General features: G+C 46.8%; 1 protein-coding gene and 1 pseudogene across 1 annotated transcript; both read left to right on the top strand.

Annotated features, from left to right (window-relative positions):
• The first annotated feature begins 211 nt into the window (after positions 1 to 211).
• On the top strand, positions 212 to 26,449 carry CNIH1 (cornichon family member 1). Its single transcript, XM_063948378.1, has 5 exons — positions 212 to 401; positions 11,010 to 11,078; positions 19,800 to 19,912; positions 23,729 to 23,872; positions 25,286 to 26,449. Exons 1-5 carry the CDS (start codon positions 321 to 323, stop codon positions 25,311 to 25,313), a joined length of 435 nt encoding a protein of 144 aa, XP_063804448.1. The 5' UTR covers positions 212 to 320; the 3' UTR covers positions 25,314 to 26,449.
• LOC134981626 (U5 spliceosomal RNA) lies at positions 14,053 to 14,153 on the top strand (annotated as a pseudogene).

Genomic DNA, 26,449 nt, shown 5'->3' with positions numbered 1-26,449 from the left:
TCCACTTAGGACGTTAGAGAAATAAAGGATACTAATAATAATATATACTGTAAGCATCCATCTAGATATACGTAACAGAATCCTAATTTCAGGAGTTTATTAGAGTATTATAGGCTAGAGACTCAGAGACATGTTTGTGACTGAACAATCTGTTTTGTAACCAATGGTTTCTAGTGAGCTGCAGGCTGCGGCGTGCGCGCTCCCGGACGAGGAGCTCCGGCGAGACGTGCGCGCCGCCGGCGAAGACGAGCTCCCCGGTGAATGATTTCTCCCAGCAGCCCCCGCGCCGGCCGCTTCCTCCCTGGGCTCCCGGACTGGACATGGCGTTCACGTTCGCGGCCTTCTGCTACATGCTGGCCCTGCTGCTGACCGCGGCGCTCATCTTCTTCGCCATCTGGCATGTAAGTAGCCTGGTGGGGGCGGGAGACCGGAGAGGCCCGGCGGCTCCATCCCCGGCTGGCCGGCGTGCCTCAGCGAGACATGCTGGGGCTTGTAGTGCCACCATGCGTTCCTGACTTCCACCGTGTGTACCACCTGGGTCAGCATAAGCTCTGCCCCATCACACCCAGGAGGCCCACACATTGGGGTTATTGCATAATTGAAAGAAAAGGAAAAAATAAAAATAATAATAAATATATATATATATATATATATATATATATATATATATATATATATATATAAAAAATATTTTTATTTTATCTCTTTATTTTATTATTTATATGTGTGTGTTTCTGATGAATAGCTGTATAAATGCATTTACCATACAGTATGTCTTGTATATCCCTGCTGGAGCTGTGCCGCTCCATGTGGATGCCATTGGAAGGTGGATACATAGTGGTGTCACTATTGCCGTAATCCGAATATACCCCTGGTTATCATGGAAGGCATTCATGTGCAATGGATGACTGCTGCAGACAGACAGAGATACTCCTTCCTGTGGGGGCACCGTCCGCAGCTAGCGGAAACACTCATACGGTGGTGGCAACCACCTCCGTCCCAGCATGGAATGGAAAGAGTGTTTCCATAACATCGGGAACATCGATGGTTGCCAAGTGTTGGTTTCCAGGGGCCACCCCTACGCCCGCCTGTCCTGTGATAGGACAGTATCAGAGAAAAGGAATTGTGATAAATCTGGGTCTCGGAAATAATATAGAATAGGGATCCGTATTCTGACGCTTTCTGCGCACTGTGTTTGCATCATACATTGCACACTATGGGGTCGATAAAATTCAGTGACAGTTGAATAGCCCGGCGCTATTCAGTTCAGCTCAAGTTAAGTCGGCGAAAGCCCGTTCTCGCGGACTTAACAGGTTGAATTGTTGGGAGAACGGGTATTCTCCGACTTAACTCCCCGCCGCGATGCTGATTCCCGACAGAATCAGACTCGCTCTGGCAGCACTTTTGTCGGATTTCCTCTCTCATCCCCCCCGGTGATGAGAGAAGAATTCCCGACAATTGGTGTCACTTGGCGCTGTATTGAATAGCGGCGGGAGCTAACTCCCGGCGCTATTCAACTGTCGCTGAATTGAATCGAACCCTATGGGAGGAGTTCTTTAGTAGCTGGGCTTACTGCAGGCTTTTTGCTTCTGGGTTAAGCCCTGGAGAAATTCTATCCCGCGGAAAAGCATAGATTCCGGGATAAGTGTCAGGAGAGCTGCAATTACACATGCGGTAAGCCACAAACTCGCAGCTCCTTAGGGCTGGGTATATAAATCTATGAGGTGGGAGCGCGTCATTGGCGGTGTTTCCACGCCGTTACAGCGGCTCATCATGATGCTTGCTCCTAAATGAATCGACACCAAAGTGTGCGTCTATGCCTAAAAAAAAAAATGCACCTGTCTAATGTGCAGTATCCGCCGGAATCTCAATAAATATGCACTGACGTGTCCTTACTGTATTTCTGTCTTGTCGCACATCTAATACAATATTCCTACCCATATAACTACAATTTAGGCAGTTTCGTATTTCTAATGATTTTAAGAAGCAGTTTCAGATTTATTTTTTTCTTAATTGAGCGTTACAGTGTTGATCCCTGGTAATTAATCTTTTGGTTCCATGATGTGATAAAAAATAATACAGAAGGAGTGTAACCTTTTATTAACCGCTGTATGTGGTCAGTGCAATCGCACTTCAGTGACCCCGCTCCCTTCCCGACCAGTTTGTATTTATGGGGGGAGATCTGGCGAACAGCAGAGAAGACGCTGCCTGTTTGACTTATTAGTTTGTGAATTGAAAAGTTGGAGTGGAATATTTATTGCAGGGGTGTGGAACTACACATCCCAGCATAACCTTTTACTGTTATAGCATGTTCTAATATCAAAACTCGTGCAGGGCATGCTGGGTTGTGCAGTTCCACAGTAGATGGAGGGCTGCACGTTGAATACCTTTGCTGTATTGGAAACAATAATGCCACTCAAAGGGAGTTCAGTATGAGTTGCCGATGGATGGGATGCCAGCTGTCAGTACACAGACAGCGTCTTCTCATCCATCAGAATCCCAAGAGCCCCCCATTAAGCCGCCTAACCCCCACCTGTTCCCTACCCTAACCCTCCCTGCTTGTTGCCTAACCCTCTCTTCCCCGCTGCCTAAACCTAACCCTCCCAGCTAGGTGCCTAACCATAACCTCCCCTGCCAAGTTCCTAACACCCCTCCCCCGATACCTAACCTTCCCATCCCTAAACCCTTAACCTAATCATCCCTTCCCCACTGCCTAACCCTCCCAGCTAGGTGCCTATCCCTAACCTCCCCTGCCAAGTTCCTAACCCTCCTTCCCCGATACCTAACCTTCCCATCCCTAAACCCTTACCCTAACCATCCCTTCCCCACTGCCTAAACCTAACCCTCCCAGCTAGGTGCCTAACCATAGCCTCCCCTGCCAAGTTCCTAACCCTCCTTCCCCGATACCTAACCTTCCCATCCCTAAACCCTTCCCCTAACCATCCCTTCCCCACTGCCTAAACCTAACCCTCCCAGCTAGGTGCCTATCCCTAACCTCCCCTGCCAAGTTCCTAACCCTCCTTCCCCGATACCTAACCTTCCCATCCCTAAACCCTTCCCCTAACCATCCCTTCCCCACTGCCTGTGCTTATCCCTAACCTCCCCTGCCAAGTTCCTAACCCTCCTTCCCCGATACCTAACCTTCCCATCCCTAAACCCTTACCCTAACCATCCCTTCCCCACTGCCTAACCCTAACCCTCCCAGCTAGGTGCCTATCCCTAACCTCCCCTGCCAAGTTCCTAACCCTCCTTCCCCGATACCTAACCTTCCCATCCCTAAACCCTTCCCCTAACCATCCCTTCCCCACTGCCTAACCCTAACCCTCCCAGCTAGGTGCCTATCCCTAACCTCCCCTGCCAAGTTCCTAACCCTCCTTCCCCAATACCTAACCTTCCCATCCCTAAACCCTTCCCCTAACCATCCCTTCCCCACTGCCTAACCCTAACCCTCCCAGCTAGGTGCCTATCCCTAACCTCCCCTGCCAAGTTCCTAACCCTCCTTCCCCGATACCTAACCTTCCCATCCCTAAACCCTTCCCCTAACCATCCCTTCCCCACTGCCTAACCCTAACCCTCCCAGCTAGGTGCCTATCCCTAACCTCCCCTGCCAAGTTCCTAACCCTCCTTCCCTGATACCTAACCATCCTATCCCTGAACCCTTACCCCAACCACACTTCTAATGGCTAAACCTAACACCACCACACCCCATCCCTCCCCCCCCCCTCCCCTCGGTGGACGCGATCAAGTCCTGCTGGAAGAATGATCAGGATTCTGGGAGTCTGTATTTACACGCCGGAATCACGAGTCCTCTCTGGATTTTAACGTCGGTGTTCCTGCGGTGGACGGGATTCCGGCGTCGGTATTTTGAGCGCCGGGAGCCCGCCAGTCGGTCAGCTGACTGCATCCCTTGTCCATTCCAAGCTTGTACCAGTCTAGCTATAAACTGATATAAATAAGGTCTCTTGTAGATGATAAAGAGGCACTTGTACAAGACAGATTGGGCCAGCCTTGGTCCTGTTGCCAGACTCGCACACAACACCGTTTCAGCATCTTCTCAAAACAATATATTGCTTTCAAAAAATAAATTGGTGACGTTCAGCTTTATAATTTACATGTTTAAATCTTTATTTTGAAATTCCTGTTCTGGATTTAATTGTGCGGTCTGCACCCCTGTTGCGGTGCTGCGACACACGATCGTTATAGTTCAGGGTCCACTATTTGGTGACTCAACCAAGTTTATCAGGTTTATTGTGAGTCCACGCCCATATACAGGTTAGTATTCATAGGCCGCAGAGTATTACTGTTTAGGAAATATTCTCTTTTTAAGGCCCTTCTGCTGTGTTCAGTGGATGTTATATTATTGCAGAGGTAAGGAACCCGCATTAGTGTAATTGCAGTCACTGTGCGCACGCTGGCTCCGTAGGGCTTGTTTACAGCCTTTCTCCCTTGTGGCCGTTTTGCAGCACCCAGTGGGGCTGGTGGAAAATGGCCTTAATTTAATCAAGTGAAAGTGCACAAAGAAAAGAAAATAGCATATGCCCGCACATACACAGAGCTTGGTTTGCGGCACGCCATCTGTGTGTATTTGACACCTGACCTTGTAGCAGGTGCAAAAGAAACACATCCTGACGGGTATATATACATGAGCCTACTTGCTGGTTTGCATGAGGTGCAATTGCGTGACTGAACTTGGCCTAGCTGGCATCACCCCTCCCCACCACCTGTGTCAGCTCTCATCGTAAAGTTTGATTTGTGCAAACTGCTTGTGGGTCTGCCTAGGTGCATTACTGTGCGCTTGTGTCCTAGCATTGCGCAGTGTGAAAATGCGCAAAATAACAAGTTTGCGTGCTGCTCGCTCCGCATCAGCTAAAGTCAGTCTGACAGCGTCTTCTTAATTTCTATCTTGACATCTAAGTCTCCACCTAACAATTACATTTTCAAGGAGGATATTTTAGGCCATATTTTTTTCTCTGACGTCCTAGTGGATGCTGGGACTCCGTCAGGACCATGGGGAATAGCGGCTCTGCAGGAGACAGGGCACAAAATTTAAAAGTTTGACCACTAGGTGGTGTGTACTGGCTCCTCCCCCTATGACCCTCCTCCAAGCCTCAGTTAGGTTTTTGTGCCCGTCCGAGCAGGGTGCAATCTAGGTGGCTCTCCTAAAGAGCTGCTTAGAAAAAGTTATTAGGTTTTTTATTTTCAGTGAGTCCTGCTGGCAACAGGCTCACTGCAACGAGGGACTTAGGGGAGAAGAAGTGAACTCACCTGCGTGCAGGATGGATTTGCTTCTTAGGCTACTGGACACTAGCTCCAGAGGGACGATCACAGGTACAGCCTGGATGGGTCACCGGAGCCGCGCCGCCGACCCCCTTGCAGATGCCGAATAGAGAAGAGGTCCAGAAACCGGCGGCAGAAGACGTCTCAGTCTTCATGAGGTAGCACACAGCACTGCAGCTGTGCGCCATTGCTCTCCGCACACTTCACACCAGCGGTCACTGAGGGTGCAGGGCGCTGGGGGGGGCGCCCTGGGCAGCAATGTAATATACCTATTCTGGCTAAAATATATCACATATAGCCCCTGGGGCTATATGGATGTATTTAACCCCTGCCAGGTTCCAAAAAAACCGGGAGAAGAAGCCCGCCAAAAAGGGGGCAGGGCCTATTCTCCTCAGCACACAGCGCCATTTTCCTGCCCAGCTCCGCTGCGAGGAAGGCTCCCAGGACTCTCCCCTGCACTGCACTACAGAAACAGGGTAAAAACAGAGAGGGGGGGCACTTATTGGCGATATTTATAATATTTGAGCTGCTATAAAGGGAACACACTTATTAATGTTGTCCCTATATATATTTATAGCGCTTGGGTGTGTGCTGGCAAACTCTCCCTCTGTCTCCCCAAAGGGCTAGTGGGGTCCTGTCTTCTATCAGAGCATTCCCTGTGTGTCTGCTGTGTGTCGGTACGTGTGTGTCGACATGTATGAGGACGATGTTGGCGTGGAGGCGGAGCAATTGCCTGTAATGGTGATGTCACCCCCTAGGGAGTCGACACCAGAATGGATGGCTTTGTTTATGGAATTACGGGATAGTGTCAGCACGCTACAAAAGTCGGTTGACGACATGAGACAGCCGGCAAACCAGTTAGTACCTGTCCAGGCGTCTCAGACACCGTCAGGGGCTGTAAAACGCCCTTTACCTCAGTCGGTCGACACAGACCCAGACACTGAATCCAGTGTCGACGGTGAAGAAACAAACGTATTTTCCAGTAGGGCCACACGTTATATGATCACGGCAATGAAGGAGGCTTTGCATATCTCTGATACTGCAAGTACCACAAAAAGGGGTATTATGTGGGGTGTGAAAAAACTACCGATAGTTTTTCCTGAATCAGTGGAACTGAATGAAGTGTGTGATGAAGCGTGGGTTACCCCAGATAGAAAACTGCTAATTTCAAAGAAGTTATTGGCATTATACCCTTTCCCACCAGAGGTTAGGGCGCGCTGGGAAACACCTCCTAGGGTGGATAGGGCGCTCACACGCTTATCAAAGCAAGTGGCGTTACCGTCTCCTGATACGGCCGCCCTCAAGGATCCAGCTGATAGGAGGCTGGAGAATACATTAAAAAGTATATACACACATACGGGTGTTCTACTGAGACCAGCAATCGCCTCAGCCTGGATGTACAGTGCTGGCGTGGCTTGGTCGGAGTCACTGTCTGAAAATATTGATACCCTGGATAGGGACAGTATTTTACTGACTATAGAGCAGTTAAAGGATGCATTTCTTTATATGCGAGATGCACAGAGAGATATTTGCACTCTGGCATCAAGAGTAAGTGCGATGTCCATATCTGCCAGAAGAAGTTTATGGACGCGCCAGGGGTCAGGTGATGCGGATTCCAAACGACATATGGATGACGCTGGGACCTTACAAGCAGACTCAGGGGCGGTGGGGGGTCGCCTCAAACATTTCAGCGCACAGTGGGCTCACTCGCAGGTGGACCCCTGGATCCTGCAGGTAGTATCTCAGGGTTACAGGTTGGAATTCGAGAAGTCCCCTCCTCGCCGTTTCCTAAAGTCTGCTTTGCCAACGTCTCCCTCCGACAGGGCGACGGTATTGGAGGCCATTCACAAGCTGTATTCTCAGCAGGTGATAGTCAAGGTACCCCTCCTACAACAGGGACAGGGGTATTACTCCACGCTATTTGTGGTACCGAAGCCGGACGGCTCGGTAAGACCGATTCTAAATCTAAAATCTCTGAACCTGTACATACAAAAATTCAAGTTCAAGATGGAGTCACTCAGAGCAGTGATAGCGAATCTGGAAGAAGGGGATTTTATGGTGTCCTTGGACATCAAGGATGCTTACCTTCATGTTCCAATTTGTCCTTCACACCAAGGGTACCTCAGGTTCGTGGTCCAAAACTGTCATCATCAGTTTCAGACGCTGCCGTTTGGATTGTCCACGGCACCCCGGGTCTTTACCAAGGTAATGGCCGAAATGATGATCCTTCTTCGAAGAGAAGGCGTCTTAATTATCCCTTACTTGGACGATCTCCTGATAAGGGCAAGATCCAGAGAACAGCTGGAGGTCGGAGTAGCACTAACCCAAGTAGTGCTCCAACAACACGGGTGGATTCTGAATTTTCCAAAATCCCAACTGATCCCGACGACACGTCTGTTGTTCCTAGGGATGATTCTGGACACTGTTCAGAAAAAGGTATTTCTTCCGGAGGAGAAAGCCAGGGAGTTATCCGATCTAGTCAGGAACCTCCTAAAACCAGGAAAAGTATCTGTGCATCAATGCACAAGAGTCCTGGGAAAAATGGTAGCTTCTTACGAAGCGATTCCATTCGGCAGATTCCATGCACTTTTCAGTGGGATCTGCTGGACAAATGGTCCGGATCGCATCTGCAGATGCATCAGCGGATAAAATTGTCCACAAGGACAAGAGTGTCTCTGCTATGGTGGTTGCAGAGTGCTCATCTGTTAGAGGGCCGCAGATTCGGCATACAGAACTGGGTCCTAGTGACCACGGATGCCAGCCTGAGAGGCTGGGGAGCGGTCACACAGGGAAGTAACTTCCAGGGCGTGTGGTCAAGCCTGGAGACGTCTCTTCACATAAATATACTGGAGCTAAGAGCAATCTACAATGCTCTAAGCCTGGCAAAACCTCTGCTTCAGGGTCAGCCGGTGTTGATTCAGTCGGACAACATCACGGCAGTTGCCCACGTAAACAGACAGGGCGGCACAAGAAGCAGGAGGGCAATGGCAGAAGCTGCAAGGATTCTCCGCTGGGCAGAAAATCATGTGTTAGCACTGTCAGCTGTGTTCATCCCGGGAGTGGACAACTGGGAAGCAGACTTCCTCAGCAGACACGATCTGCACCCGGGAGAGTGGGGACTTCATCCAGAAGTCTTCCACATGATTGTGGTCCATTGGGAAAGACCAATGGTGGACATGATGGCGTCCCGCCTCAACAAAAAACTGGACCGGTATTGCGCCAGGTCAAGAGACCCTCAGGCAATAGCTGTAGACGCTCTGGTAACACCATGGGTGTACCAGTCAGTGTATGTGTTTCCTCCTCTGCCTCTCATACCAAAAGTACTGAGAATTATACGGCAAAGGGGAGTAAGAACGATACTCGTGGCTCCGGATTGGACAAGAAGAACTTGGTACCCGGAACTTCAGGAGATGCTCACGGAAGATCCGTGGCCTCTACCTCTAAGACGGGACCTGCTTCAGCAGGGACCGTGTCTATTCCAAGACTTACCGCGGCTGCGTTTGACGGCATGGCGGTTGAACGCCGAATCCTAAGGGAAAAAGGCATTCCGGAAGAGGTCATCCCTACCCTGGTAAAAGCCAGGAAGGAGGTGACTGCACAACATTATCACCGCATTTGGAGGAAATATGTTGCGTGGTGTGAGGCCAGGAAGGCCCCGACGGAGGAATTTCAACTGGGTCGATTCCTACATTTCCTGCACACAGGATTGTCTATGGGCCTCAAATTAGGGTCCATTAAGGTTCAAATTTCGGCCCTGTCGATTTTCTTCCAGAAAGAATTGGCTTCAGTTCCTGAAGTCCAGACTTTTGTAAAAGGAGTACTACATATACAGCCCCCGGTTGTGCCCCCAGTGGCACCGTGGGATCTTAATGTAGTTTTGGATTTTCTCAAATCCCATTGGTTTGAGCCACTCAAATCGGTGGATTTGAAATATCTTACATGGAAAGTAACCATGCTACTGGCCCTGGCTTCAGCCAGGAGAGTGTCAGAATTGGCGGCTTTATCGTATAAAAGCCCATATCTGATTTTCCATTCGGACAGGGCAGAACTGCGGACGCGTCCTCACTTTCTGCCTAAGGTGGTTTCAGCGTTTCACCTGAACCAGCCTATTGTGGTGCCTGCGGCTACTAGCGATTTGGAGGATTCCAAGTTGCTGGACGTTGTCAGAGCATTGAAAATATATATTTCAAGGACGGCTGGAGTCAGAAAATCTGACTTGCTGTTTATACTGTATGCACCCAACAAGCTGGGTGCTCCTGCTTCTAAGCAGACGATTGCTCGTTGGATTTGTAGCACAATTCAACTTGCACATTCTGTGGCAGGCCTGCCACAGCCTAAATCTGTCAAGGCCCATTCCACAAGGAAGGTGGGCTCATCTTGGGCGGCTGCCCGAGGGGTCTCGGCATTACAACTCTGCCGAGCAGCTACGTGGTCGGGGGAGAACACGTTTGTAAAATTCTACAAATTTGATACCCTGGCTAAGGAGGACCTGGAGTTCTCTCATTCGGTGCTGCAGAGTCATCCGCACTCTCCCGCCCGTTTGGGAGCTTTGGTATAATCCCCATGGTCCTGACGGAGTCCCAGCATCCACTAGGACGTCAGAGAAAATAAGATTTTACTTACCGATAAATCTATTTCTCGTAGTCCGTAGTGGATGCTGGGCGCCCATCCCAAGTGCGGATTGTCTGCAATACTTGTACATAGTTATTGTTACAAAAAAAATCGGGTTGTTATTGTTGTGAGCCGTCTGTTCAGAGGCTCCTACGTTTGTCATACTGTTAACTGGGTTCAGATCACAAGTTGTACGGTGTGATTGGTGTGGCTGGTATGAGTCTTACCCGGGATTCAAAATCCTTCCTTATTGTGTACGCTCGTCCGGGCACAGTATCCTAACTGAGGCTTGGAGGAGGGTCATAGGGGGAGGAGCCAGTACACACCACCTAGTGGTCAAACTTTTAAATTTTGTGCCCTGTCTCCTGCGGAGCCGCTATTCCCCATGGTCCTGACGGAGTCCCAGCATCCACTACGGACTACGAGAAATAGATTTATCGGTAAGTAAAATCTTATTTTAATAAAACTTTATTTTTAAAGAGGGAAGAAGCGTCGAACAGTGTGCCGAATTCAGTTGTTTTGCGTGCCTGATCTTATTTCTAAAGTGACAGGAGATCACCGGGTGCAATTTTTTGCCATGTAAAGCGGCTAAACCTGACCAAAATAATGGGCGTGATGCGGAAAGTCCAGTTTGAAACGGGTCACTTTTTGTGCATTTCAGCTCGCACCCCTCCTACCTTCCCGGAGGCTGTTAGCTTAATTGCAGACGCCAGCAGCTGATTGCGCCGGAATGGAGCAACAATCGAATCGCTCCGTTGGGCGCCATCTACTGGTAGAAAAGAACAGTTGAATTCTTAGGAGGGAATTCAATTGATATCGCTGCCCGATCGCCTATCTGAAGTGATGGGAGATTGCAGGGGCGATATTCAATTGATGCCTCCTGATGCGCTGATCGCGCCCAGTCAGGTCACTTTTCGGATATTTCAGCTTTGGGGGGGGGTTGTGAACTGACGTGTCAGCGCTCCGGCAGCCGATCACGCCCAAACAGAGCTACATTTGAATAGCTCCGCTGGGCGGCATCTGCTGGTGATAACCACATTTGAATTCCCCCTTCTTCTTTAATGTCATGTGTCTCTACGTTATACACTCAATATGATCTATATATGTTTGTTTGCTTTCAGATAATTGCGTTTGATGAATTGAAAACAGACTACAAAAATCCTATAGACCAGTGTAACACGCTCAACCCGGTAAGTTTTAGATTGGCTTACGTATGCTCATTTGTCAGAGTACTCTCCTTAGGTGACGTCTGTCGCTGTCCGTGGCACCTGCATCTTGGTGTACATGGGTGGGCCAGTTGGGTTATCTTGAAGTAACTCTCCTACTCGGCAGCATGGGTTCCTGACACCAAAAACAGTTTGTATCTGGGGGATAGTAATCCATACTATTAACTTTCCTTTTGCTGCAAGGTAGAACCACCTATTGCGGTTACTACGAACCAGTAACCTACGCAAACCACTAGAACGTGGGTCTTTAACCTGCGTCCCTCTATAGCTGCTGTGGAACTATGCATCCCAGCATGCCCTGGCTCAGTTTTAGCATGCCTTAATAGCAAAACTATGGCAGGGCATACTGGGATTTGTAGTTCCGCAGGTTGAAGACCCATGCACTAGGAGGACAGCTGCTGTTGAAGTGGGAGGGTACCTTTGAGTGACGCCATCCCTTTCTGCCTGTGAGATGAGATGTGCAGTGCTGTATCTGGTTGTTAATCTCCCTGTGGTCTCGCCAGCTGTCGCACTAATATTCTTTCAATCTGCTTTTTACTTTGTCGCAAAAAAAACAAGACATTTGAAAAGCTGAAAAAGATTAAAAGAGTGAAAATTGCACTCAAGGTGTGTACATTCAGTTTACTGTTGAATTACTACATTTATTTTAGGAACATCAGTTTGTATGACCCCCTCCCTGTTCTCCCTACCACCCACCATGCCTGTTTCATATACATCCCCACATTTTTTGCAAAATGTGTTTCTCTTCCCCCTACGGAAGAACCTATTTTGCTTGTTGATTAAAATTGAAAAACTGTCTAATGCCTTCTGAGGTTATTGGTACCCGTTATACCTGATTTAGTGTTTCATTAGAGCAGGCATGTCCAAACTGCGGCCCTCCAGCTGTTGTGAAACTATATATCCCAGCATGCCCGGACACAGTTTTGCTGTCAGAGAATGCTAAAGCTGTGTAAGGGCATGCTGGGATGTGTAGTTTCTCAACAGCTGGAGGGCCACAGTTTGGACATGCCTGCATTAGAGGCTACAAACTGTCCGGATTAAACCGAAAATACCAGTTTCTGCTAAACCCAATCTAAAATGATCTCTGTCTAATCCTGGCTTGTGGTCTGAGATGGATCGCTGAAACAGGAAGACCTAATCACCTAGAAAAACACGCTGCTTTCACTGGAACTGCCAGGGTACCCGACGATTAGTTGTCCTCTGCCACCCCTACCCCCTCACCCCACTGTGTAACAGAACTGGCAGAGCTCTGCAGTAACCTGCCGCATAGATCAGCTCGCCCGGTGCTCTGGCTATAGGGCGAGCCGCCACTTCAGGAATATATTTTTCTTCTTCATCCACTAGGGGTCACTGGAGTACTCTTGGGATATGGACGGCGTAGCAGAACAAAGGCACTGAATATTTAAATTTAGAACTCTCCACCCCTCCATATCCCAGAGTACCTCAGTGTACGAACCCAGTGTTTTTTCTGTGCTCAAAGCACTAACATCGGCTTGTGGGATTCCCACACTTGTTGGAAGATTTTTATTAATTTTTCATTTTTATTTTTAAATTTTTTTTTTAATAGCACATCCCTTCCCAGTTTCAAGAAAAACATGGGTCCGGGATAGTGCCGCTGCACGGGCAGCGCATGGCGTGTCGGTCCTCACAAAGAGCACCCTCACAGCCACACGCAGTTCACTACCTGCTGTAGCACGGAGCTTGCAGATAGAAGCCCCGTCACAGCCATGAACTGCTGCCTGAGCTGGACGGAGCTTACAGGAAGAAGCCCCGTCGCAGCCATGATCTACTCCAGATGACTTAGAGGACTGGACGGAGCTTACACAAAGAAGCTCCGTCGCAGCCAGGACTACAGAGCTGGACGGAGCTTACACAGAAGAAGCCCGTCACAGCCATGATTTACAAGACAGCTGGACGAGCTTACACAGAGAAGCCCGTCACAGCCATGATTTACAAGACAGCTGGACGAGCTTACACATAAGAAGCCCGTCGCAGCCATGATCAGGAGACAAGCAAGGTAGGCTGGGGAACGGGGCGGTCAGCGCAGGCTGCCGCCCCGCTATGTTGGGGTTAATACCTGCTTCCGCTCTTCCGCCCGCAAGCCCCAGCTGCTATGTCTGCACAGCGCTCCGTCCGGCCGCCCAGCTCCGTCCGGCCGCCAGCACCATACGGCCGCAGACGCTCCCTCGGTCTCAGTACAGAGACGGGGACCGCCGCTCCGTCCGGCCGCCCAGCAGCCATCCACCCACATGTGCCAGCGCTATGAGGCTGCAGGCTTTCCGCAGGACACAGCGTTAAAAGGCACGGTGGAATTCTGGCGGATTAAATATATAAACAGCAGCACAGTGTATAGGCAGCTATATATATGTGACAGGTATTTATAATTGTTACCTGTCCTGGGAGTAATAGGCTATTGAGCCTATATTACTGTCTGTGAGTTTCACAGTATAATAGGCTATTGAGCCTATATTAATGGCTGTTATTATCACTGTATAATAGGTTATTCAGCCTATATATTAATGTTGGTGGTTATCACTGTATAATAGGCTATTGAGCCTATATTAAGTCTGTGATTATCACTGTATAATAGGCTATTCAGCTTATGTAAATGCTGTATAAATATATTAATGTCTGTAATTATCATAGGCTATTGAGCCTATATATATATATATATTTATTAATAGAGCATGTGTTGTACCCAGCCTGTGATTATACTGTATAATAAGCTAGATTAACACGGAAACATTTGTCACTTGTTCTGTGATTATCACGGTCAGCATGGCAAAGGGGCCATTTTAACCATGCTTCCTGTTGTTTTCCAGTGTGTAATTCTGGAACATTCCTGCCCTACATCTCTAAGCCACCAGAGGCGCAGGGGTGTTAGTGGGAATTTGGTTCGGGTTTCACATGCCCATGTGAACTGCTTTTCACATAAAGAATACTCTAGTTTCTCTTCACATCAAATAAATCTTTCGCTTTTACTATAGATTTCCGTAGAGAAAACAACCATGAGTTTCATATAAATATGCTGTTCAGCAATAAAATATATATATGACACATAACAATAAGTCGTGCAAGTGTCTGTCCGTTGCCTATTGTGGGGTCTGTCTGCATAGCGAGTAAGGCTCTAGCGCAGACTACAAATAATTTTAAAAATCCTATGTTGAGCATTGGCAATTCAAATTACAAGAGCGGTAACATCGGAGTCTCGGAAGTTACTCCGCCAGCTCTAACAAAAGACAGTTGTTGACTGGTCTTATAATTTAATGCACGATTCTATGTCAAATCTCACACCGATAACTACCAGTGAGAAGGGTACATTAGACCAGCACTCACATAGAGTGGGGTTTTTGACAACCATACATTGCTAAATCCCAGTGAGTCAATGTCTCCATTTTTACAGAGACTGAGTAGACTCTAACCACTATTTAATCGTTTCCAAAATGACGCGATCCGCCATTGGTAAATGCGTCTGTGTCAAACATTATAAAAACCCAGAATACATTTGGGTCACTAGACTCTATGTATGGAAACAATGAAAAAGAAGCTGCAGAGTATATCTGTAAAGCTTCTGCTAACGCCGGTTACTTTCATCGTCGCTAGTTTAAGCGCGACAAGGCCAGAGCTTGTTGGTCCTAAATTTGATATTCAGCCATTACCGCAGCCAGTATCAAAACGGAAATACTGGTGCCGGCGTTTAATCTCTTAAGACAAAACAGTCACGCCTTGTAACGACACGACGCTACAGTCAGCAAGCCAGTGGCTTGATGACCTCTTGGGCATCTCCATGTTCCAATCTGGAAGCGCGTCTTTACACGTTACATTTGCGGGGTTTCCAGACATCAACTCATGGATGTCTCAGATATTTACAGATTAAAGGACAAGACTGCCTCTGTCGAACGGTTTGGCAGGTTGCCATTTAGTCTCTGCTGGTTTTCAGCTGTTTTTATATCCAGGCAGTAGTACACCAACAGAGTCAGGGTTATTTATTCCCCTCTGTTTGGGGTAACAAAACCAGACAGCTCCGTCGCAGTCTCAATCAGCAAGTCACTTAATGCAGTTTGAAAATGGATTTTCTGCGGTTACTATTTGCATATATGGAGCCACAAAATTGCATAATTGCACTTGATCTTCACAATGCGTATTTACCCATTCCGGTTTGGTCATCACAGGTTCTAGCGTTTGCAAAACGCCACAACCATTAACCATTTCACTACCATTTGGCATCGTGTCAACGCCTCGGGTATTTACCAAAGTGATGTTGGTGATGATAGCTCATCTCAGAGACAATCGTCCATACTTAGACGATCTGCTCATAAGAACTCTGTCTCAACAGAGTTCCTCTAACTTGCGCTACTAATGTATACTGCGGTGGCAGGTCAAGTTTAAAAACAATCGCATCTAGTTCCGTCTAAACGACGTCAATTCCTAGGTAAGATTATAAATACGGTAAATCAAAGACATTTACCTACTACTCCAGCAAGAACAAATGTACATCTAGTAATTGGTGTAAAAGCCTCGCACACTAGCGGTACATTGGTGTATTCGCCTGTTAACAATAATGATGTGTTTTCAAAGCGCTTTAGTTCGCCGGCCTTCACTCGCGTTTCCCACAGAGGGGCGAGGGTGTATATACTCTGGACAAGAGTCTCAGAGGTTCAGGAGTTGTAGTTAAAAAAGATCAGCGACAGAGTTCTAAAACGGATCACGACAGATTGCTGTCGATAAATGTCCTGGAACTCCGTGCAATTTTCAATGCACTACATGCTTCGCTTTCAGTCTGACCAAGTGCAGTCAGACAACGCAACGGGAGTTGCATACACAACAACCACAGAGAACCAAGAAGCCGCATGGCAATGCAGCAGGTAACTCGAATCCTCTATTGCCCACAACACCATTATGTGAGGATGTCAACGGGGTTCATTCCGTGAGTGGACATCTGTTAGACAGATGATCTCGCCCGTCAGGATTTATATCCTGAAAACTGGACAGTAAATCCAGAGGTGTTTCATATGTGAGTACACAAAAGGAGTTACCCTCAGGTATACATGATGGCATCTTGCCACAATTACAAACGCTCAGTATGTGTACAGAACGACAGATCACAAGGGCAGTGGCGGTGGAGTCTCTCACATTCGTGTGGTCATACAGCATCGTGTATCTGGCTCCACCATTTTCCGCTGCTCTCTCCGTTGCGAAAACGGATCATAAGACAGTTCGTCACAGTCATACTAGTGATATCTCATGGGTTTCGGAGAGCTTGCTTCTCGAATCTCCAAGGAATACTGGCACACGATCTTGGTCCGCTCATAATACGTCCAACCTGTTACAACAGGGAACGTTCTTTTACCCCTAGTTACCTATGTACCTATTACCTATATACCGCGGCTGCGGTTGACGGGGTGGGGGGTTCAGACCGCCCTCTTAAGAAAAGAAATAGGGCATTACAGTATCGGTTATACTAATCATGTTACGAGCTAGTAAGCTGCTTAAGGCAGCTCATTATTACAAATTCATTATTACAAATTTGGTGTGCCTATATAGGTGGTAAAGCTCGGAAGTTTCCGACATCATCTTTCAAGTTACCCGTATTCTGTTATTTTACAAACAGGGTGGGATGGAGAACTGCGTTTATCTGCACTGAGGGTGCAGGTATCTGTGTGGTCAACTTATTTTCAAAAGACGTTTGACTATTGCGTCGGTACACACCTTTATACAAGGTGTCATCAAAGTGCAGCCTCCATTTATCCCACCTACAGCGCCAGGCGACTTGAGGTTGGGTTCACATTTCTTACAGTTTTCATATTTTGAACCCTTACAACAAATGGGGATTAAGTTTCTCACTTGGGAAAACATTTTTCTTCTAGCCTTAGCTTCGGCAAGGGTTTTGTTTTCATATTTGGGTGCCTTGTATTCCAAGCCACCGTATTTAAGTTTTCTCATGACAAAGCAATCAGTATACCAATAGTGGTTCCTGTGTTGACAGCACATTCTAGAATTCTGAATGTGGTACACGCATTACGCGTCTATATGTCCCGACCGTCTACAGTACGTAATACGGATACGTTGTTTGTTCTCTATAATGCTGCCAACTGGGGTTAGCCAGTTTTCTCAGCAGACATTATCCAGTTGGATAACAATGACTACAAGTCAGGCTTACTTTAAGGCTAAGTTACAGTCGCCTACGTCAGTAACAGCTCATCCCACAGGTTCTGTGGGAATGTCAGCCCCAGCGGGTCGTGGAGCGTCTACGACGCGGCTACATAGCCTTCAGTGCACCACGTTTGTGCACGTTTACACGTTATGAATGGTTGCGGCATCAGCATCTAGCTTTGGCTGCCTACTGTTACAAGTGTCAAACAGCTCTCCCGCCCACGAGGGAAGCTTTGGTACGTCCCAAGAGTACTCCAGTGACCCCTAGTGGATGAAGAAGAAAATAGGATTTTGGTACTTACCAGGTAAATCCTTTTCTTTGAATCCATAGGGGGCACTGGACGCCCACCCAGAGCAGTTTACCTGGGTTGTTTTAAGCTCAGAGGAGCTTAGGGTAACATGTTTTACCTTGTTTGTATTAAGCTCAAAGGAGCTTATGGTAACACATTTTCACCTTTTTGGTTCAAACTATCAAGGTCTATCGGTTATGCTGTCAACTGTTTAGTTGACATTAACTTTATGGGTCAACTTTGTTGTTGTCCGGTATGTTATAGGAATTCTCCATTGTCAACCTCTCTATAGCAGTTCGCTCAGTAAAAACACTGGGTTCGTACACTGAGGTACTCTGGGATATGGAGGGGTGGAGAGTTCTAAATTTAAATATTCAGTGCCTTTGTTCTGCTACGCCGTCCATATCCCAAGAGTACTCCAGTGCCCCCTATGGATTCAAAGAAAAGGATTTACCTGGTAAGTACCAAAATCCTATTTTCTAGGCTGTAATGCAGCTTTTGAGTAGTTAGAAGGGGCCAGCATTCCAACTACACTGTGAATCTGTAGCGCCGCTCCCTGCGTTTCCGCTGTCACTGCACGCGCTGGTTTATATGGGAAGCTAAAGCATCAGGTTATTAAGAAGGCATTTTACAGTTTTATTTCTCCCAAACGTCTCTTCATTATCACACTTGTGGTAAAACAATCTCGTACGTTTACTGTGACATCTTACTATTCACTGTGAGGTTATTAATATGCATGGGAAGTGCGATATTAACCCTGGAATGTGCACGGTCTAGCTTCTGTCTGGGGTGTGCTTGCTGTATGATTTCCCGTACTCCTGATCTGGCTGCAGATTAAGTGAATAATTGCTCGCAGTCCGGCTGGTTGCAGCAATGCAATATAAACGACCATTTAATTATTATTCAGCCCTGTCCAAGACGTGCGGCAGTGAAACCTCTCCCGTACGTGCGCACCGAGCAGGCTCTCTTGTGTTGTTCACCACATTCTGCTGCACCAGCAGAGATTATTTGTTCGGTGCCGCTGCTCTGTTAAGGATGCAAAAATCATAGATTTTTCTTTTATACAGCATAGATGTCACTAGATTTCAGCTGAAGTTTAGAGCGATGGGATTCCTTCCTCTGTCTCAGGGGGTAATTCCAAGTTGATCGCAGCAGGATTTTTGTTAGCAGTTGGGTAAAACCATGTGCACTGCAGGGGAGGCAGATGTAACATGTGCAGAGAGAGTTAGATTTGGGTGGGTTATTTTGTTTCTGTGCAGGGTAAATACTGGCTGCTTTATTTTTACACTGCAAATTAGATTGCAGATTGAACTCACCACACCCAAATCTAACTCTCTCTGCACATGTTACATCTGCCTCCCCTGCAGTGCACATGGTTTTGCCCAACTGCTAACAAAATTCCTGCTGTGATCAACTTGGAATTACCCCCTCTGTCTTTACTAGAACCAGTGACCTTTTTATGAATAGAAATATCAGATACACTGTATAAAAATAGATATAGGAAACAGAGTATTCTGTTGCCGGTTGGAGTTCTGTATATGGTCGTGTAGCTTGTTTTAGTTTCCATATTAAATGTCCGTATTTAGGGGTTGGGAACTATTTAAAATTCCTGTTTAAAAAGATCTATCTTGGTCCCTGGCAACGAGAGGAATCCGGTGGACTGTGCCGGATGTGGTGTGTTACCGTGGGCCTGATTCAGCAGGGTGCGGGTCTGCATCTTTGTCCAATCGCAGCTTACCCCACACTGTGTTAGGTACAGATTCTCCGTCAGGGAATGGTCTCCCATGTGAGGATTAGTGTCTGTGTATGCAGCCACTTCCACAGCACGCCCGTAGGATGGTACATCTCCGCCTCTAAATAGCCTTCTCCCTCTCTCCGCCCAGGAACGCTGAATACATTATCAGCACACTTCTGCATGCATCTGTACCATCGCAGTCGGGACGAATGCACATCCAACATGGATATAGCGTGCGATTCAGTATCAGGCCCCATATATCTACAAGGGGGCACAGTACATCCTGGAGACCTTAGAGCAGGCCTGGCCAACCTGTGGCTCTCCAGCTGTTGTAAATCTACAAGTCCCATCATGCTTTGCCACAGAATTGCTTTTAGGTAATGCTAGAACTGTGGAAGGGGATGCTGGGATGTGTAGTTCCACAACAGCAGGAGAGCCGCAGGTTGGCCAGGCCTGCCTTAGAGTATATGGACAGCAGCGAGTGATCACGTGTTTATTCTCTTACAGCTTGTGCTCCCGGAGTACCTCATCCATGCGTTCTTCTGTGTCATGTTTCTGTGTGCGGCGGAATGGCTCACGCTCAGTTTAAACATGCCGCTTCTGGCTTACCATATTTGGAGGTAATGTTTTACTGTCCACGTCCGAACGCTCTTATTTTGTGTCCATGCATATCTCCTGTTATCATAGGTTCACCAGAATAAATGCAAACATGAATAATAAAAGGTTTAGATAGCAGACCTAATAGGAAAGAGGTACGGCTAACATTAACGACTGTGGCTCAGAGATTGGGACAGATGTGACAGTACACCAGTGTAGGTGGGACTATAGGGTAGGTGTGAGGGTGTATTAGTGTGGGTAGGGTAGGTGTAAGGGTATGTCAGTGAGTAATATATGTGGGAGTAGGGTAGGTGTGAGGGTGTATTGGTGTGGGTAGTATAGGTGGGAGTAGGGTAGGTGTGAGGGTGTATTAGTGTGAGTAGGGTAGGTGTAAGGGTATGTCAGTGAGTAATATATGTGGGAGTAGGGTAGGTGTGAGGGTGTATTGGTGTGGGTAGTACAGGTGGGAGTAGGGTAGGTGTGAGGGTGTATTAGTGGGTAGTACAGGTGGGAGTAGGGTAGGTGTGAGGGTGTATTGGTGTGGGTAGTACAGGTGGGAGTAGGGGAGGTGTGAGGGTGTATTAGTGTGAGTTGTATAGGTGGTAGTAGGGTAGGTGTGAGGGTGTATTGGTGTGGGTAGTATACATGGGAGTAGGGTAGATGTGAGGGTGTATTAGTGTGGGTAGTATAGGTGGGAGTAGGGTAGGTGTGAGGGTGTATTAGTGTGGGTAGTATAGGTGGGAGTAGGGTAGGTGTGAGGGTGTATTAGTGTGAGTAGTATAGGTGGGAGTAGGGTAGATGTGAGGGTGTATTAGTGTGGGTAGTATAGGTGGGAGTAGGGTAGGTGTGAGGGTGTATTAGTGTGAGTAGTATAGGTGGGAGTAGGGTAGGTGTGAGGGTGTATTAGTGTGGGTAGTATAGGTGGGAGTAGGGGAGGTGTGAGGGTGTATTAGTGTGAGTAGTACAGGTGGGAGTAGGGGAGGTGTGAGGGTGTATTAGTGTGAGTAGTATAGGTGGGAGTAGGGGAGGTGTGAGGGTGTATTAGTGTGGGTAGTAGAGGTAGGAGTAGGGTAGGTGTGAGGGTGTATTAGTGTGAGTAGTATAGGTGGGAGTAGGGTAGGTGTGAGGGTGTACCAGTGTGAGTAGTACAGGTGGGAGTAGGGTAGATGTGAGGGTGTACCAGTGTGAGTAGTACAGGTGGGAGTAGGGTAGATGTGAGGGTGTACCAGTGTGAGTAGTACAGGTGGGAGTAGGGTAGGTGTGAGGGTGTATTAGTGTGAGTAGTATAGGTGGGAGTAGGGTAGGTGTGAGGGTGTACCAGTGTGAGTAGTACAGGTGGGAGTAGGGGAGGTGTGAGGGTGTATTAGTGTGAGTAGTACAGGTGGGAGTAGGGTAGGTGTGAGGGTGTATTAGTGTGGGTAGTATAGGGGGAGTAGGGGAGGTGTGAGGGTGTATTAGTGTGGGTAGTATAGGTGGAAGTAGGGTAGGTGTGAGGGTGTATTAGTGTGAGTAGTATAGGTGGGAGTAGGGTAGGTGTGAAGGTGTATTAGTGTGGGTAGTATAGGGGGAGTAGGGGAGGTGTGAGGGTGTATTAGTGTGGGTAGTATAGGTGGGAGTAGGGTAGGTGTGAGGGTGTATTAGTGTGAGTAGTATAGGTGGGAGTAGGGTAGGTGTGAAGGTGTATTAGTGTGGGTAGTTTAGGTGTGAGGGTGTATTTGTGGGTAGTATGGGTGTGGGTGTATCAGAGTGGGTAGGGTAAGTGTGAAGGGACATTAGTGTGGGTAGTATGGGTGTGAGGGTGTATTAGTGTGGGCAGTATGGGTGTGAGGGTGTATTTGTGGGTAGTATGGGTGTGAGGGTGTATTAATGTGGGTAGTATAGGTGTGAGGGTGTATTAGTGTGGGCAGTATGGGGGTGTATTAGTGTGGGCAGTATGGGTGTGTCAGAGTGGGTAGAATGGGTGTGAGGGTGTATTAGTGTGGGTAGTATGGGTGTGAGGGTGTATTTGTGGGTAGTATGGGTGTGAGGGTGTATTAATGGGGGTATTAGTGTGGGTAGTATGGGTGTGTTAGAGTGGGTAGTATGAGTGTGAGGGTGTATCAGAGTGGGTAGGGTAAGTGTGAAGGGACATTAGTGTGGGTAGTATGGGTGTGTCAGAGTGGGTAGTATGGGTGTGAGGGTGTATTTGTGGATAGTATGGGTGTGAGGGTGTATCAGAGTGGGTAGGGTAAGTGTGAAGGGACATTAGTGTGGGTAGTATGGGTGTGTCAGTGTGGGTAGTATGAGTGTGAGGGTGTATCAGAGTGGGTAGGGTAAGTGTGAAGGGACATTAGTGTGGGTAGTATGGGTGTGTCAGTGTGGGTAGTATGAGTGTGAGGGTGTATCAGAGTGGGTAGGGTAAGTGTGAAGGGACATTAGTGTGGGTAGTTCTTAATAAAGACATTTTCAGGTTGTAAAGATTTGATATACTAAATAAACATCTTGAAGATGACAACTGCAGCTAGTAGACAGATGTGGGGAAATAGGTTTTTCATTGCTATAAATCTGTATACACTTATTAAACAGTAGTCTTGTTTATTTTGGGTGGTTCTATAAAATAGATTTAATTGCGTGTTTTTTTTTTTTTTAACTGTACTACTAACGTATCTATTGGTGTTAATAATTTGGCTGAAGTAAAGGCCAATTCTTCTTGACTTCCCACCCCATTCCCGGGGTTGTTAGGGTCCCGCTCTGGGGACCACCTCCTGTGCTGTTGAGGTCTTTACTGAATTCAGACGGAGATCCTCAATCACCAGGAGAGTGCAGCAGAGGGAGTCTGATCGGTCTTTGTCCCCACTCAGGCTGCCAGTATACGGCTGGTGCTTCATGGCAGTGATATCAGTATTGGGTTTTTAGTTGACTGACCACTGGACGAGAGGTGGTATCGGCAGAGTTTCAGCTGTAGTTTGCTAGCGAATGGCCCCTGTGCCTGAACCGTGCCATCCCAGCCATGCCTGAATCGTGTCATCCCAGCCATGCCTGAATCATATGCCATGAAAGAAATAAGGATCAAATAAGGTTTGAGATAAAAAAAAAACATGGTTAAAACAAAAGGGTGCAGACTAGATGGGCCAAGTGGTTCTTATCTGCTGTCACATTCTATGTTTCTAAGCAGAGATAATGGATTGGGTATGTATATGATATAGAGATAGGGGTATCCAACATCTGGCTTTAAAACTACACATCCCAGCATGCCCTGCCACAGTTTTGCTATTAGACATGGTAACACTGTTGTATCATGCTGGAATATTTAGTTCCATAGCCGCTGTGGCGCTGCGTTTTGAATACCCCTGCTAGAGAGTCTCGTAGATGCAGGTCTCGATGTTTGGCGTAGATCATTTACACCTGACTGTGCCTGTGCCGTTTGTGGGTGGTAACTGACCATTTATTGGGAGTGTCGGGAAAAACGCAGGCGTGCACAAGCGTTTTCAGGGAGGGTGTGTGACGTCCGCTCCGGCCCCGATCAGCCTGTTCTTATCACACTGTAGGAGTAAGTCCTGGGCTGCGCACAGACTGCACACACTGGATTTTTGCAGCTTGGCATACACATGGCATCACACACTTGCACGGGTGAATTTACACTCCCCCTGGAGGCGGCGACTATCTGATCGCAGGACGGCAAAGTTAGCAGCCCAGCGATCAGATCTGAATCCCCCACAAAGTCTCTTGCGCGCCTAGCGTTGTCCAAGGCTTGTCTGAAGGATTTACGTATAAACGGGACAGGTTCACAAATTGAGTGTTAAGCAAGTTATTTGATTGGTAAGCAATAATGATTCTATATGATGTCTCCTTGTTTCCAGATATATGAGCAGACCTGTAATGAGTGGGCCAGGTCTTTATGACCCCACAACCATCATGAATGCAGATGTCCTGGCATATTGTCAAAAGGAAGGATGGTGTAAACTAGCTTTCTATCTGCTGTCCTTTTTCTACTATCTTTATGGGTAAGTGTAATATTGCCCCTGCTCATACAGTAATACAGAATCATTTTAACGCTGTGCGGTTCTTGGCTCAGCGTTAATCCACGTTTCCAAAATAGCCAAAAAGTTGGATTCTACATGTAGGTTTTCCTAACGAATTCTGATCAAGCGCTTTTATTTTTTTATGTAATTTTCACTACATTAATGTAAATGCCTGCGATGCGCAGGAACACGTTGGGCCAATGAGGCCTACCATTTTTTTTTCAAACTAGCAAACCCATCACATTGAATGAAGCGTCCGGTATGTAATCCCGGCGGTCAGGATGCTGGCGGTCACATGACAGGACAGTGGCATCCCGACACCGGACAGGGTAAGTATCCCTCCACCATTCAGCTGCGGGTGCTGCCCACGGTGCAGTTATATTGGTGACATGACATGCAGCGTCTTCTGTGACGCCCAGGTTACGAACGTCTGGTGATCGGCACAATATCGCGAAGAGGTCACATCGTCTTAAAGAGGGGTTCCTCTTTTTTTTTTTTATGTGGGTGACCCGTAATTATTGGTTGGGGGCCATCAAAAGGTGTGGATCAATGGATTGAGTGTTATGGATGACATGACAATGGTTGACACACAAATGGTTGACACATTTATTAGGCCAAATCTTGTAATATCATGTTATGTGATCACCATCCGTAGAAACGTGTTCCCTCAACCCAACATTGAGGTTGATTGAATGTCTAGAAAAGATTACATGTGGAATTTTGACATCTAGAAAGTGGAAGCTATTTTGTCAGCGAATGTGTAAAGTTGCGCCACATGGTGTCACATTTTGTGTGTACGTTATTCCCAGTAGATGTCCACATGGATAGTAAATCAAGCATATACTGAGATAACGTGAAAACCACCAATCTTTTCAACCTTTTGTAACTGTCGACAATATGGTGTCGACCAACACATTGTCAATCTATTATCCAGATCCTGACATCAAATTGCTCCCCCCTCCCCTCTCGCCAACATCCGTGGACTCCATTATTTTTCTGTATTCTAGAAATTGGTGTCTGGTAATCACACTGATCAACAGAAATCTGCTATTATGGGGGAACCTAGTTCCCCCATAGGAAAGGATAGGGGATCCTCCTATCCATAGCAGTAATTTGGGATTATTTTGTTTATGGCATGAAAGCGCAATGACATCACTTCCTGGCGACAGTATATTAGTGAAAATTGCTCTCGTCCGTCTCCAGGGATCTTGTCCTCTGACATCCTGTTATTTCCTATTTTAAAAAGAAAACAATATTAACTACATATAATAATCATTCCGCATGTGAATATTAGCCAGGAATACTAAACACCACATATAATGTAATAGCCCTATAAATGACAGTATTGAGGGCGTTGGTCTGATCCTGTAACGTGTTTTCTTTCTTTCCTTACAGCATGATCTATGTATTGGTAAGCTCCTAAGGAGATGCCCCTGAAGACGCAGGTTCCAGTTAATTGCATGCAAACTATACACACACAGCATTTGATCCGACAGATACTGCCGCAACAGCCAGTTACGACCCAAGACCACGTATACTGGAGCTGGGGAAACGTGGCTACCCAATTGTTAATGGAGAGATGCAGTTTGTGTCTGCAGGAAGATTTGTTGTTTCCAACTTACACGAAGACTAGGAAATTTGTGTATATTTATCATTCTTTCAGTTTGTACCCATTTCTACAAAACTTATTTGCCGCTATTTCTTCAATATATACAGTCTATATACCATTATATTTTTTTGCTTTTGCAAAACATCTTGCAGCACTGTTCATATAACTGCCATAGATAGTTCTGGTTCATTTAAGTGCTCAGCCTATGAATCTGTCATTCGCAGTAAACGTTTAGCGATCTCTATAGAATCCCCTTTTATTTTTACCGTACGTTTGGTTGTGTAATTTCCGTGGAATATTCTCTCTTCTGTCTTTATTTTGATTTTACAATTCGCTCAAAACGAGCCTTTTGCAGATGCAGTTGTTGGGCTGTCGTTTCATGCAATGGGCTATCTGAGGCTGGTTACCAAGCTCACGGGCCGGGCAGTACACACGCCTATGACTGTGTTAACTAACAGAAATAGAATTTGATGGCAGATAAGAACCACTTGGCCCATCTAATCTTGCCCCCATAATGCTCCCATCGTTGCCGCTGAGGTACCTTTTTGTAATTTGAGTTCTTTTTCAGCGCAGCAATTCTTGAGGAGGTTTTACCTTTTTGCGTATGAGTAGAAGAAAACAAATGTAATTTATAAAATGTAAGCATATGTATATAACCAACCAATAAGCATTCAGACCTGACTTGTGTGTGTGTGTTGATTGTCATTCAGTTGTGTTGCATAAGTCACAGAGAATAACATTCCATCTGCTCTTCTCTTTGAATACATTTTTGGTGCTGCTGTGAATTCACTATTTTGTATAATCATCTTTATATAGAACACTATGTGCATGGCTCACATTTCCTTTTATTCAATTCCGAACACCCCAAATGCCTTTATTGTAGATCTGGAGAATACAACAATGCAATATAAACTACCAATAAAAGGCAAGAGGTGACATCCTCAACAGAT

This window comes from Pseudophryne corroboree, chromosome 12 (assembly GCF_028390025.1).
Source record: "Pseudophryne corroboree isolate aPseCor3 chromosome 12, aPseCor3.hap2, whole genome shotgun sequence".
In the NCBI taxonomy this organism is placed as follows: domain Eukaryota; kingdom Metazoa; phylum Chordata; class Amphibia; order Anura; family Myobatrachidae; genus Pseudophryne; species Pseudophryne corroboree.
This window is presented reverse-complemented; position numbering and strand designations above follow the sequence as displayed.